The following is a 15,820-nucleotide window of genomic DNA, read 5'->3' as shown; positions in this document are numbered from 1 at the left end:
GTCTGGTGTAGGAGGAGGGAGATCCTGGGTCTGGTGTAGGAGGAGGGAGATCCTGGGTCTGGTGTAGGAGGAGGGAGATCCTGGGTCTAGTGTAGGAGGGGGGAGATCCTGGGTCTGTTCACAAGGCTTTGTTCTGCAGGTCCAGCCTTCAGCTCTCTACATGACTGCTAATGAGTCTGGTGTAGGAGGAGGGAGATCCTGGGTCTGGTGTAGGAGGAGGGGAGATTCTGGGTCTAGTGTAGGAGGAGGGGAGATTCTGGGTCTAGTGTAGAGGAGGGGAGATTCTGGGTCTGGTGTAAGAGGAGGGAGATGGATAATGCATCCGGGCTGATTTAGAGACTGTTGTTGACTATTTCTTCTCCAGAGGCTGTGATTAAAAAGTCAGCTCACAAATCTAACTTATGTCTTTATGTTGATCATAAAGTGTTCCTGACCCCTGTTTTATTATCTCCTGTGTGTGTGTGTGTGTGTGTGTGTGTGTGTGTGTGTGTGTGTGTGTGTGTGTGTGTGTGTGTGTGTGTGTGTGTGTGTGTGTGTGTGTGTGTGTGTGTGTGTGTTTTAGATATCAACGAGTGCCAGTCTTCTCCCTGTATCTTTGGTTCTAGCTGTATTGATGAGATCAATGGCTACCGCTGCCTGTGTCCCCAAGACAGAGCTGGACCACGCTGTCAGGAAGGTAGGTTAACACAGGCTGTCAGGAAGGTAGGTTAACACAGGCAGGCTGTCAGGAAGGTAGGTTAACACAGTCAGGCTGTCAGGAAGGTAGGTTAACACAGTCAGGCTGTCAGGAAGGTAGGTTAACACAGGCTGTCTGTCAGGAAGGTAGGTTAACACAGGCTCTCAGGAAGGTAGTTTAACACAGTCAGGCTGTCAGGAAGGTAGGTTAACACAGGCTGTCTGTCAGGAAGGCAGGTTAACACAGGCTGTCTGTCAGGAAGGCAGGTTAACACAGGCTGTCTGTCAGGAAGGTAGGTTAACACAGGCTGTCTGTCAGGAAGGTAGGTTAACACAGGCTGTCTGTCAGGAAGGTAGGTTAACACAGGCTGTCTGTCAGGAAGGTAGGTTAACACAGTCAGGCTGTCAGGAAGGCAGGAAGGACGGCAGATTAACAGTCAGTCAGTCGGAAGGCAGGTTAACACAGTCAGTCAGGAGAGCCTTCATTGTTCTGATTGTTTTATGTCTTTGTGTCACAGTGACACAGAGACCATGCTTGGTGAACGGTCGTCCGACCCCTGAAGGAGCTAAGTGGGATGAAGACTGTAACACCTGTCAGTGTTTTAATGGGAAGGTGGTGTGTACCAGGGTATGTACGAACTACTCTTCTCTCTTACCTTTCATCGACCTGGGTTTTCTCTCAAACAACCTTTGCCTGGTGCAATAGAACCAATGGAATAGTCACAAAAGTGCAACTTGCCTATCTGACGCTGAAACTATTTTGAAATCAAATAAATACTACTTGAACCCAGGTAGGTTTCTGACTCTTATTGTCTGGATCTTGATTGGGTATTTTGTCTCGTTGTGTTCCAGCTGTGGTGTGGTCCTAAGTCGTGCAGGGTCAGCGGTGGGGTCAAAGGTCGAGGGGGCGGTGCCGGATGTCGGTCTGGTCAGAGCTGTGTACCAATCAGGGAGGAGCAGTGTTTTGTCCGGCCGTGTTTGAATCTTGGGGAGTGCCACCCCTCCTCCCCGCCAACCACCAAATGTCACCCCAGCTCTGGTTACCATGACGACAGCTGCTCCAACATCACGTTTACGTTCACCAAAGAGACCATGCCCAGGGTGAGTCACAGTCCTTTTCCCCTCCTCTTCTATTGTTCAACTCAAACCCCTATTCCATATAGTGCACTACGCAGTCTCTTAACTGTCCCCCTCCGCCCGGCTGCTCTCAGCCCGGCTGCTCTCAGCCCGGCTGCTCTCAGCCCTGCTGCTCTGCTGCTCAGCCCTCTGCCCTGCTGCTCAGCCCTCTGCCCTGCTTCTCAGCCCTCTGCCCTGCTTCTCAGCCCTCTGCCCTGCTTCTCAGCCCTCTGCCCTGCTTCTCAGCCCTCTGCCCTGCTTCTCAGCCCTCTGCCCTGCTTCTCAGCCCTCTGCCCTGCTTCTCAGCCCTCCGCTCTCAGCCCTGTTGCTCTCAGCCCTCCGCTCTCAGCCCTGTTGCTCTCAGCCCTCCGCTCCCAGCCCTCCGCTCTCAGCCCTGCAGCTCTCAGCTCCTCTGTCACTCTCTAGCTCAATATGGCTGAGTTTACACAGGCAGCCCAATTCTGATCTTTTGGCCAAATATCAGCAGAAGAGACATGATCTGATTTGGTCAAGACAAAAAGTGGAAAAATATCAAAATTAGGATGCCTGTGTAAACGCAGCCAACTGTGACAGACCGGGTTCTGAACAAGCACACACATCGCTCTGAGCTAAACCAGATACTCATCCCGACCGGTTAGGGAAAGTTTTCCAGTCCAACTCCGACTTGCTCTTGATAGGTTCAGTCAGTTCCCGTTATAGGAACGAGAAAAGGGGACTTTCACATTTTGTGTCCCTGCGCTGTTTCCATCCAAATCAGATCACATTTTATTTGTCACATGCTTTGTAAACAGCAGGTGTAGGGTAACAGTGAAATGCTTACGGGCCCTTCCCAACAATGCAGAGAAATTATAACACAAGGAATAAATACAAAATGAGTAACAATAACTTCGCTATATACAAGGGGTGCCAGTACCGAATCGATGTGCAGGGGTACGAGGTCATTGAGGTAGATACTGTACATATACAGTGCATTTAGGAAAGTATTCAGACCCCTTGACTTTTTCCACATTTTATGTTACAGCCTTTTTCTAAAATGGATTAAATTGTTTGTTTTTTCCTCATGTATACACAATACCCCATAATGACATCACAATACCCCATAATGACATCACAATACCCCATAATGACATCACAATATCCCATAATGGCATCACAATAACCCCAAAATGACAAAGCAAAAACTGTTTTTTAGACATATCACATAAGTCTTCAGACCCTTTACTCAGTAATTTGTTGAAGCACCTTTGGCAGCGATTGCAGCCTTGAGTCTTCTTAGGTATGACGCTACAAGCTTGGCACGCCTGAATTTGGGGTGTTTCTCCCATTCTTGTCTGCTGATCCTCTCAAGCTCTGTCAGGTTGGATGGGGACGTCGCTGCACAACTATTTTCAGGTCTCCAGAGATGTTCAATCAGGTTCAAGTCCGGGCTCTGGCTGGGCCACTCAAGGACATTCAGAGACTTGTCCTGAAAGCACTCCTGCGTTGTCTTGGCTGTGTGTTTAGGGTAATTGTGCTGTTGGAAGGTGAACCTTCGCCCCAGTCTGAGGTCCTGAGTGTTCTGGAGCAGGTTTTTAATCAAGGATCTCTCTGTACTTTGGTCTGTTCATCTTTCCCTCGATCCTGACTAGTCCTCCAGTCCCTGCCGCTGAAAAACATCCTCCACAGCATGATGCTGCCACCACCATGCTTCACCCGTATGGATGCTGCCACCACCATGCTTCACCCGTATGGATGCTGCCACCACCATGCTTCACCCGTATGGATGCTGCCACCACCATGCTTTACCCGTATGGATGCTGCCTCCACCATGCTTCACCCGTATGGGTGGTGCCAGGCTTCCTCCAGAAAAGGTTTTCTTCTGCTAAACCACTCGATGAGGAGAGATGGGGACCGCAGAACGCTGTCACTGTCTGAAGCTAAAGCTGTCACGCTTGTTAGGCATCTGCAGAGTGATGACGCTTTGTGCTGGTGGAGTCGCCAGTGGTCCTGTTACAGCTTAGATTCACATGATCTCCTCTGTGTGTGTGTGTGTGTGTGTGTGTGTGTGTGTGTGTGTGTGTGTGTGTGTGTGTGTGTTCTGACATTCATCTTACAATAATCCTACATTGCGGTCACAGTATTAACTCATTCTCTTGACAGCTGTTATGGATGGTCTAGTTTGGGTTTCAGATGAAGAACACCCATAAAACCTCTATACCCAGGCGGTGTCAGAGGAAGGCTCTAAAAATTGTCATAGACTCCAACCACCCAAGTCCTAGACTGTTCTCTCTGCTACCTCACGGCGAGCCGTACTGCTGAACCAAGTCTAGAAACAACAGGACCCTGAACAGCTTCTACCTCCAAGCCATAAGACTGATAAATAGTTAGTCCGGGTACCAATTGGTTAACTATTTAAACTCTTGACTCATCACATACACTGCTGTTCCTGTTTATTATCTATCCTGTTGCCTAGTCACTTTATATCCCTACCTACAGTGCATTCGGAAAGTATTCATACCCTTCCCCTTTTCCACATTTTGTTACGTTACAGCCTTATTCTAACATTGATGACGAACATTTTTAATTTAATCCATCTACACACAATACCCCACCTGTACCGCTGCACATTGACTCAGTACCGTAACACCCTGTATATAGCCTCTACATTGACTCAGTACCGTAACACCCTGTATATAGCCTCCACACTGACTCTGTCCCGGTGCCCCCTATATATACCCTCCACACTGACTCGGTACCGGTGCCCCCTGTATATAGCCTCCACACTGACTCTGTACTGTAACACCCTGTATATAGCCTCCACATTGACTCTGTACCGTAACACCCTGTATATAACCTCATTATTGTTATTCTTATTGTTACTTTTGTATTATTACTTTTTATTTTAGTCTACTTTGTAAATATTTTCTTAACTCTTCTTGAACTGTACTGTTGGTTAAGGGCGTGTAAGTAAGCATTTCACAGTAAAGTCTAGTCTTGTGACAAAGTTTGATTTGATAATGGCAAACCAAAAACAGGTTTTTAGAAATGTTTGCAAATGTATAAAAAAAAACGTATTTACAGAAGTTTTCAGACCCTTTGCTATGAGACTCGAAATTGAGCTCAGGTGCATCCTGTTTCCATTGATCATCCTTGAGATGTTTCTAAACTCAGCAAAAAACGAAACATCCCTTTTTCAGGACCCTGTCTTTGAAAGATAATTTGTAAAAATCCAAATAACTTCACAGATCTTCATTGTAAAGGGTTTAAACACTGTTTCCCATGCTTGTTCAATGAACCATAAATAATTAATGAACATGCACCTGGGGAACGGTCGCTAAGATACTAACAGCTTACAGACGGTAGGCAATTAAGGTCACAGTTATGAAAACTTAGGACACTAAAGAGGCCTTTCTACTGACTCTGGAAAAACAACGACCCAAAGCACACAGCCAAGCCAACGCAGGAGTGGCTTCGGGACAAGTCTCAATGTCCTGGAGTGACCCAGACAGAGCCCGGACTTGAACCCAATCGAACATCTCTGGAGAAACCTGAAAATAGATGTGCAGCAACTCTCCCCATCCAACCTGACAGGGCTTGAGAGGATCTGCAGAGAATAATGGGAGAAACTCAACAAATTCAGGTGTGCCAAGCTTGTAGCGTCATACCCAAGAAGACTCGCGGCTGTAATCGCTGCCAAAGGTGCTTCAACAAAGTAAATGGTCTGAATAGTTATGCAAATTTTATATTTCATTTTTTTTCTTCATACATTTCTATTGCTTTGTCATTATGGGGTATTGTGTGTTGATTGATGAGGGGGAAAAAACAATTTAGTCCATTTTAGAATAAGGCTGAAAATCAAGGGGTCTGAATGTTCTTGATGTTTTACGTTGTACACTGAGGATATTTTTGAAGTATTCTGCATGCAGAGTCTTAATTTGGTGTTTGTCCCGTTTTGTGAATTCTTGGTTGGTGACCGGACCCCATACCTCACAACCATAAAGGGTCAATGGGTTCTATAAATGATTCAAGTATTTTTAGCCAGATCCTAATTGGTAGGTCAATTTATGTTCCTTTTGATGGCATAGAAGGCCCTTCTTGCCTTGTCTCTCAGATTGTTCACAGCTTTGTGGAAGTTACCTGTGGCGCTGATGTTTAGGCCGAGGCATGTATAGTTTTCGTGTGTTCTAGGGCAATGGTGTCTATTTTTGTCTTACAGTAAATCTCAGTCAAGGCCCAGGTCTGACAGAATCTGTACAGAAGATCTAGGTGCTGCTGTAGGCCCTCCTTGGTTGGGGACAGAAGCACCAGATCATCAACAAACAGTAGACATTTGACTTCAGATTCTAGTAGGGTGAGGCCGGGTGCTGCAGACTGTTCTATTGCCCTCGCCAATTCGTTGATATATATGTTGAAGAGGGTGGGGCTTAAGCTGCATCCCTGTCTCACCCCCTGGTAAGACAGGGATGCAGATGTGTTTTTTGCCCATTTTAACCACACACTTGTTGTTTGTGTACATGGATTTTAATGTCGTATGTTTTTCCCCCCAACACCACTTTCATAAATTTGTATAACAGACCTTTGTGCCAAATTGAGTCAAAAGCTTTTTTGAAGTAAACAAAGCATGAGAAGACTGCCTTTTGTTTTGGTTTGTTTGTTTGTCAATTAGGGTGTGCAGGGTGAATACGTGGTCTGTCGTATGGTAATTTGGTAAAAAGCCAATTTGACTTTTGCTCAGTACATTGTTTTCACTGAGGAAATGTACAAGTCTTCTGTTGATGATAATGCAGAGGATTTTCTCAAGGTTTCTGTTGACAATAATGCAGAGGATTTTCCTGAGGTTGCTGTCGACGAATATGTCCCACGGTAGTTATTGGGGTCAAATTGGTCTCCACTTTTATGGATTGGGGTGATCAGTCCTTGGTTCCAAATATTGGGGAAGAGCTGAGGATGATGTTAAAGAGTTTTAGTACAGCCAATTGGAATTTGTGGTCTTTATATTTGATCATTTAATATAGGATACCATCAACACCACAGGCCTTTTTGGGTTGGAGAGTTTGTATTTTGTCCTGTAGTTCAATCAATGTAATTGGAGAATCCAGTGGGTTCGGTAGTCTTTAATAGTTGATTCTAAGATTTGTATTTGATCATGTTCTTGCTCTTTGTTCTTTGTTATAGAGCCAAAAATATTGGAGAATTGGTTTATCCATACATCTCCGTTTTGGATAGATAACTCTTCATGTTTGTTTAGTGTTTTCCAATTTTCACAGAAGTGGTTAGATAATATGGATTCTTCAAATACATTTGAGCTGATTTCTGATGTGCTGTTCCTTTTTCTGTAGTGTATTTCTGTATTGTTTTAGTGATTCACCATAGTGAAGTCATAGGCTCAGGTTTTCTGGGTCTCTCTGGGTTTTTTTTGATAGATTTCTCAATTTCTTTTATTTTTAGATAGTACATTTGACCTTTCAGCTTCCCTGTTTGTTTTCTACTGCCAAGTTTACACTTTCACTATTACAGTGAAATGTTTTGTCCAGGAAGTTGTCTAAAAGGGATTGAATTTGTTGTTGCCTAATAGTTTTTTGGTAGGTTTCCACACTACATTCCTTCTGTCTGTAGCATTTCTTAATATTATTCAGTTCCTTTAACTTTGATGCCTCATGATTTGAGAATTGCTCTGTTCAGGTAGACTGTCCCTCTCGTCTGCGTATCGAGGCAGTGTCTCTCTCGTCTGCGTATCGAGGCAGTGTCTCTCTCGTCTGCGTATCGAGGCAGTGTCTCTCTCGTCTGCGTATCGAGGCAGTGTCTCTCTCGTCTGCGTATCGAGGCAGTGTGTAACTTTCTCTCTCTCCTCTCTCTGTCTCTCTCTCCAGTGTGTAACTTTCTCTCTCTCCTCAGGGCCTGAGCATCGAGGCAATGTTTAACTTTCTCTCTCTCTCTCTCTCTCTCTCTCTCCAGGGTCTGAGTATCGAGGCAGTGTGTAAGCAGCTGAGACAACTGTATGTGCTGAATAATGTGTCCTCTGAGTATTCTGTTTCCATAACCTGTGACCCTTCAACCTCCGCCAGCAACGAGATCCATCTCAGCATCGTAAGTCACGTCTTGTCACCTGTGTGAGTGTGTCTCGGGGTTAAAAGCAAAAATACACATTTCTGTGGACTGTAAGGAAAATGAAACATAGTGTATGGTCTGCAAAGTAAAGCATGAAGGATCTCCCTTAGTCTTCATAAATCTGTCACCCTTTTCACACTACGGAGCCAAGCAGAGCTGTACTGGGCTGGCCTGGTTACGCCATAGACAGACATGCATTATTTTACAATTTTGTGTTCTATTTAATTGTATTTGTCACCGTGCTCTGGATAATAGTTACTGATTAGATACGCTGGCTGGCTGTTGTGAGATTTAGTGTTTCGCTGAAGGCAGAAAACAACAAAACCAGTTTAATTTGATAGACATAATCTGATAGACACGGTATATCAAGACCTTCAATAACCTTTTCCCTCTCTTCCAGTCTGTTTTCTTGGTTTTCAGTCATCTGGGCCTGTATTCATAAAGTGTCTCCTGCTGATCTAGAATCAGGTGTTTGCCTTTTAGCTCATAATGAGTAAGATTAAATGGCGATGGGGACCCGAGCCTAGATCAGCACTCCAATTATGAATACGGGCCCTGATGAAGCATTACACTTTTCCCTGTGTGTTGTAGGGATGGACATGGTTATTCCAACATCCCAACAGACATTAGTTAGTATTCCAATACGTGTAAGAGTAATCATAAATCATAACAATAATGTTAACAATAAAAAGGCTTTCTCTAAATTAAACTATCTTTGTGACATTGCTGCACACAATTATATTATGATGTAAGCAAGCAGCACCCAAGTCGCTCAGGCTATGCAGAAAGCCAGTCCCCAAGTTAAACTGTTTTTTTTGACTATCCGAAGATATTATTCGAATAGTGATTTCAAATGCCCATCCCTAGTGTTTTTCTATCAGTACACAGAAGATACAGCTCACCTGTAAAGGATATAACTGATACCCAACCAGTATACCCCCCCCCCCCCCCCCCTCTCGCTTCTCTCTCTCGCTCTCCCCAGGACACAGTAGACTAGTGGATGGACAGATCACCTATAAAGGAGATAACATATATCCAACCAGTATAACCCCCCCCCCCCCCCCCCCTTCGCTCTCTCTCTTTAGTACACAGAGGACCACCTGATGGACAGCTCACCTGTAAAGGAGATAACAGATAGAATCATCGATCTGGTGTCTAAACACCATGGCAATAACAGCATCGTCACCGCCATCGCCAAGGTCCGTGTGCAGCGGAGGCCTAGCGCCAGCCAGACAGGTACGATTCTCACACACACACACACACACACACACAGCTAAACTGGTACGGACCGTCTACACACACACACAGATACAGCCAGACAGGTACAAAACACACATGTACACGTTAGTCATTTAGCGGAAGCTCTTATCCAGAGTCACTTAACCTCTATGGGCTAGGTGGGACGCTAGCGTGCCACCCGTGGTGCACTCCATCAACAGCAGGTGCATTTCAAGAGCGGCAAATTTGAATCTAAATAAATGTCAAAATTCAAATTTTTCAGAAATACAACTATTTTACACCATTTGAAAGATAAACATCTCCTTAATCTAACCACGTTTTACGATTTCAAAAAGGTTTTACGGCGAAAGCATAAATTTAGAGTATGTTAGGACAGTACATTTACAAGAGTTGTGTGTAATGTTTTGTCAAGTCAAAGACAGGGTCACCAAAACCATAAAACCAGCTAAAATGATGCACTAACCTTTTACAATCTCCATCAGATGACACTCCTAGGACATTATGTTAGACAATGCATGCATTTTTTGTTCTATCAAGTTCATATTTATATCCAAAAACAGCGTTTTACTATGGCATTGATGTTGAGGAAATCGTTTCCCTCCAATAACCGGCAGTCAAGTCAGCGTCACAAATTAAATAATTAAAATTAGAAAACATTGGTAAAATATTATATTGTCATTTAAAGAATTATAGATTTAAATCTCTTGAACGCAATCAACTTGCCAGATTTAAAAATAACCTTACTGGGAAATCACACTTTGCAATAATCTGAGCACTGCGCCCAGAAAAATACGCGTTGCGATACAGACTAGACGTCATGTTGGGGAGATCTAAAATCGAAAATACTATGTAAATAATCCATTACCTTTGATTCTCTTCATCAGATGTCACTTCCAGGTATCACAGGTCCATAACGAATGTAGTTTTGTTCAAAAAAGCTCATCATTTATGTCCAAAAATCTCCGTCTTGTTCGCACATGATCTAAGCCAGCCGGACTTCTCGTCATGAACGAGGGGAAAAAATATATTTCCGTTCGTTCAAACATGTCAAACGTTGTATAGCATAAATCATTAGGGCCTTTTTTAACCAGAACATGAATAATATTCAAGGTGGACGAATGCATACTCTTTTATAACGTATTGGAACGAGGGTACCCAACATGAACTCGCGCGCCAGGTGTCTAATGGGACATCATCGTTCCATGGCTCTTGTTCGGTCAGATCTCCCTCCAGAAGACTCAAAACACTTTGTAAAGGCTGGTGACATCTAGTGGAAGCAATAGGAAGTGCCAAAATATTCCTAAACCCCTGTGTTTTTCAATGGGATAGGTTTAAAGTCAATACAACACATCAGGTATCCACTTCCTGTCAGAAAATGTCTCAGGGTTTTGCCTGCCAAATGAGTTCTGTTATACTCACAGACACCATTCAAACAGTTTTAGAAACTTTAGAGTGTTTTCTATCCATATATAATAAGTATATGCATATTCTAGTTACTGGGTAGGATTAGTAACCAGATTAAATCGGGTACATTTTTTTTATCCAGACGTGCAAATGCTGCCCCCTAGCCCTAACAGGTTAAAGTTACTGAATTCGTCTTAAGATAAGTGGTTGTCTCACCAAGCTATCACAGGCATAGAAATTACATTTGTCCTCAATAACGTACCTATCAGTAGGGGGGGGGGGGGGGGGTGAGGTGCAAGTGCTGGTTAAGTGTTATTTTTGGGGGTGGGGTCGAGGTGAGGAGGAGGATTATTTAAGATACTGTTTGAAGAGGTAGGGTTTCAGATGTTTTTCAGAAGATGGGCAGGGACTCTGCTGTCCTAGCTTCAGGGGGACGCTGGGTCCACCATTTGAGGTACCAGGACAGAGAAGAGCTTGGGTTGAGTGAGAGCTTCCCTCCTTTAGGGTTGGGAGGGCCAAGAGACCTGAGGTGGCAGAACGGAGTGCTTGGGTTGGGGTGTAGGGTTTGATCATAGCCTGAAGGTAGGGAGGGCCAGTTCCTCTTTCTGTTCCGTAGGTAAGCACCATGGTCTTGTAGTGGATTGGAGCTTCAACTGGAAGTCAGTGGAGTGTGCGGAGGAGCAGGGTGACATGGGAGAATTTGGGAAGGTTGAACACCAGGCGGGCTTCAGCATTCTGGATAAGTTGCAGGGTTTTGATGGCACAAGTGGGGAGCCCAGCCAACAGAGAGTTGCAGTAGTCCAGACGGGAGATGACAAGTGACTGGATTAGGACCTGCGTCACTTCCTGTGTGAGGTAGGGTCGTACTCTACGGATGTTGTGGAGCATGAACCTGTAGGAGTGGGTCACTGCTTTGATGATTGCAGAGAACAAATGGGTGTTGTCCAGGGTCACGTCAAGGTTTTTTGCACTCTGGGAGGGGGACATGGTGGAGTTGTCAACCGTGATGGACAGGTCTTGGCGCTGGCAGGCCTTCCCCGGAAGGAAGAGCAGTTCTGTCTTGTCGATATCTTCGGCACCCGGGGAACAGTGGGTTAACTGCCTCGCTCAAGTGTTTTGGAAAGAACAGAAAGAAGGGATACAGATCCATAGTTTTTGACGTCAGATGAGTCCGGTGTTGGTTTCTTGAGGAGGGGAGCAACTCGGGCCATTTTTTGAAGTCAGAGGAGACGCAGCCAGTGGTCAGGGATGAGTTGATGAGGGAAGTGAGGAATGGGAGAAGGTCTGGAGGAGGGGATGGGGTCGAGCAGGGCAGGTTGTCGGTCAGACAGACCTCACTAGTTGCAGGATGTCAACTGGAGAGATTTGAGAAAGAGGTCAAGGCGTAGGGTAGTTCTGTGTGAGTGAGACCAGTGGACTCAATAGGATGAGTGAGACCAGTGGACTCAATAGGCTGAGTGAATGAGTGAGACCAGTGGACTCAATAGGCTGAGTGGTTGACAGTCGTCCGCAGAGAGGAGGCAGAAGCTTGAAATGTTGTGGTACAAAGGGGCTTTAGCAGCGGATAAAGAGAAGGTATAGAGGAGGGAGTGAAAGGATGATAGGTCCTCCGGAAGTTTAATTTTCCTCCATTTTCGCTCAGCTGCCCACAGCCCTGTTCTGTAAGATCACAATGAGTCACTCAGCCACGGAGCAGGAGGGGAGGGCCGAGCCGGCCGGGAGGAAAGGGGACAGTGCCAGTCATCGGATGCAGAAAGGGAGGAGAGTAGGGTCAAAGAGGCAGAATCAGGAGGGAGATGGAGTGAGGGAGATCAGAGACCTGGAGGGAGGTTGCAGTGAGATTAGTAGCAGAACAGCCTCTAGTGAAGATGAAGTCAAACACTGCCTGCCTTGTGAATGGGAGGAGACTGGGAAAGGTCAAGAGGCAAGGAGGGGAAAGAGGTTTTAAAGAAATTAATCAAAGATTGACGTCGGGAGGTTTAAGTCGCCAAGTACGAAGAGCGGTGAGCCATCGTCAGGAAATTAGCTTATCAAGGTGTCAAGCTCATTGAGGAACTCTCCAAAGGCACCTGGTGGGCAATAAATGACAATGTTAAGCTTGAGTGGACAAGTGACAGTGACAGCATGGAATTCAAATGAGGAGATGGACAGGTGAGAGGGAGAAAGGAGAACATTTCCACTTAGGAGAAATGAGCAGACCTGCTGCTATCACCGGCAATGACCAGATGCTTCTTGGACTATGAGAGAAAACGTAGTCAGATGAAGAGAGAGCAGCCTAGGCTGAGATGAACTCTGTGTTCTCTGGGGGATGATCCATGTCCCTGTCAGGGCCAGAAAGTCTACTGACTGAAGAGCAGCCTAGGCTGAGATGAACCCTGTGTTCTCTGGGGGTGATCCATGTCCCTGTCAGGGCCAGAAAGCTGAGATGAACTCTGTGTTCTTGACTGCAGATCAGGAAGTTCCAAATGCTGCCAGAGACCCGCAATTCCACATGGGTTGTGCGTGCAGGGTAAACTTCATTAGAAGGGTTGTAGCCAAGGGGTAGGGAGCGTCTGTAAAGTCTACATGGACAGGTGCGAACAGGTATAGAAAACACACACACAGTTGGCAAAGCTACAAAAGAGCAAAATGAGAATGTGTAAATAATTATGTAAGATACTCAAGGGAGAGAGTGATGTGAAGCCCCCCTCTTTCCTTCTTTGAGTAACTCCGCAGAACAACTCGGCAGAACAGTCTTTGTTTCGTCAACGGTCTTAGTTTTACGACAAAACCTCCACTGACAGCTGCCGCTGAGAAACACACACACACACACACACACACACACACACACACACACACACACACACACACACACACACACACACACACACACACACACACACCACACACACAGCCAAATCGGTAAGCATGCTCTCGGTCTCTCTCTGCTGCTGTCTCTTTCGGTGCCTCGGTCTCTCTCTGCTGGTCTCTCTCTCTGTTTTGGTCTCTCTTTGCTGGACTCTCTCTCTGACTCGGTCTCTCTTTGCTGGTCTCTCTTTCTGTGTCTCGGTCTCTCTTTGCTGGTCTCTCTTTCTGTGTCTCGGTCTCTCTTTGCTGGTCTCTCTCTGCTGGTGTCTCGGTCTCTCTCTCTCTCTGTTGGTCTCTCTTTCAGTGTCTTGGTCTCTCTCTGCTGGTCTCTCTTTCAGTGTCTCGGTCTCTCTCTGTTGGTCTCTCTCTCTCTCTGCTGGTCTCTCTCTGCTGGTCTCTCTTTTGGTGTCTCGGTCTCTCTCTGCTGGTCTCCCTTTCGGTGTCTCGGTGTCTCTCTCTCTCTCTCTGTTGGTCTCTCTCTCTCTCTGCTGGTCTCTCTTTCGGTCTCTCTTTCGGTGTCTCGGTCTCTCTCTGCTGGACTCTCTTTCGGTGTCTCGGTCTCTCTCTGCTGGTCTCTCTTTCGGTGTCTCGGTGTCTCTCTCTGCTGGCCTCTTTCGGTGTCTCGGTCTCTCTCTCTCTGCTGGTCTCTCTTTCGGTGTCTCGGTCTCTCTCTCTCTGTTGGTCTCTCTCTGACGATTTCTGTCGGTCTGTCGCTCTCTTTCGAACTGCACACACTTGTAGGAAGAGATGAGGGAGAGAGAAAAAGACAAACACTGAGGAACTGTCCTGAGTTCTAACCTTCTACACGTTCATGGAAAAAACATATCTCAACCTGTGGTTGAGTCCTAAATTACACCCTATCCCTTATTAAGTGCACTACTTTTGACCAGGGCTCATAGGTCCAGTCCTCTCTATCAGTCACATGGACCAGGGCTCATAGGTCCAGTCCTCTCTATCATTCACATGGACTAGGGCTCATAGGTCCAGTCCTCTCTATCAGAAATGCAATGCAGGTCTAACAGCCTTGAGCTGTAGCCAGGGTTTCATTCATGTGGAAAGGTTTTGGAACTTGGAGTGGAGAGATGGAGTGGAGAGATGGAGTGGAGAGATGGAGTGGAGAGATGGAGCGAGGGAGATGGAGCGAGGGAGATGGAGCGAGGGAGATGGAGCGAGGGAGATGGAGCGAGGGAGATGTGGAGATGGAGGGGAGAGATGGAGCGAGGGAGATGGAGAGATGGAGATGGAGATGGAGAGATGGAGCGAGGGAGATGGAGCGAGGGAGATGGGGCGAGGGAGATGGAGCGAGGGAAGCTGCAGACAAATGGACGGGGTTTTGAGACTCATGTTGCAGACAGAAAACCGAGACCTGTAGTAGGAGTAGACAGTCTTTATGTTGACGTTTACCACCTTTAATAGGAGTAAACAGTCTTTATGTTGACGTTCCTAACCTTTAGTTGGAGTAGACAGTCTTTGTTGATGTTTAACACTTGAGGGACCTCAAGTTACATGACATATATTTCAGGACAGACTCATTTGTAGTCTTTCTTAACCTCTATGGGCTAGGTGGGACGCCACCTACGTAACAGCCACTGGCAGCCTGTGGCGCGATTTTCAAAACCTTAAAAATCCTATTACTTCAATTTCTCAAACATATGACTATTTTACAGCTATTTAAAGACAAGACTCTCGTTAATCTAACCACACTGTCCGATTTCAAAAAGGCTTTACAACGAAAGCAAAACATTAGATTATGTCAGCAGAGTACCAAGCCAGAAATAATCAGACACCCATTTTTCAAGCCAGCATATAATGTCACCAAAACCCAGAAGACAGCTAAATGCAGCACTCACCTTTGATGATCTTCATCAGATGACAACCCTAGGACATTATGTTATACAATACATGCATGTTTTGTTCAATCAAGTTCATATTTATATCAAAAACCAGCTTTTTACATTAGCATGTGACGTTCAGAACTAGCATACCCCCCGCAAACTTCCGGGGAATTCGCTAACATTTTACTAAATTACTCACGATAAACGTTCACAAAAAGCATAACAATTATTTTAAGAATTATAGATACAGACCTCCTCTATGCACTCGATATGTCCGATTTTAAAATAGCTTTTTGGTGAAAGCACATTTTGCAATATTCTAAGTACATAGCCCAGGCATCACGGGCTCGCTATTTAGACACCCGGCAAGTTTAGCACTCACCATAATCATATTTACTATTATAAAAGTTTGATTACCTTTTGTTGTCTTCGTCAGAATGCACACCCAGGACTGCTACTTCAATAACAAATGTTGGTTTGGTCCAAAATAATCCATCGTTATATCCGAATAGCGGCGTTTTGTTCGTGCGTTCCAGACACTATCCGAAATAGTAAAGAAGTGTCGCGCGCATGGCGCAATTCGTGACAATAAAATTCTAAATATTCCATTACCGTAC

General features: G+C 45.4%; 1 protein-coding gene across 1 annotated transcript in view; it reads left to right on the top strand.

Moving 5' to 3' along the window:
• jag1b (jagged canonical Notch ligand 1b) overlaps positions 1-15,820 on the top strand; it is an 85,256-nt gene that overhangs the window by 65,935 nt on the left and 3,501 nt on the right. The window contains exons 21-25 of the mRNA XM_082965519.1: positions 563-676; positions 1,194-1,303; positions 1,528-1,776; positions 7,726-7,857; positions 8,964-9,114. Of these exons, the coding sequence (XP_082821645.1) occupies positions 563-676; positions 1,194-1,303; positions 1,528-1,776; positions 7,726-7,857; positions 8,964-9,114 (756 nt within the window). The remainder of the gene's footprint in view (positions 1-562; positions 677-1,193; positions 1,304-1,527; positions 1,777-7,725; positions 7,858-8,963; positions 9,115-15,820) is intronic.

The sequence above is a fragment of the Salmo salar genome, chromosome 19 (genome assembly GCF_965601325.2).
Source record: "Salmo salar chromosome 19, fSalSal1, whole genome shotgun sequence".
In the NCBI taxonomy this organism is placed as follows: domain Eukaryota; kingdom Metazoa; phylum Chordata; class Actinopteri; order Salmoniformes; family Salmonidae; genus Salmo; species Salmo salar.
The sequence above is the reverse complement of the archived record's forward strand: the minus strand, read 5'-3'. Positions and strand labels throughout refer to the sequence as shown.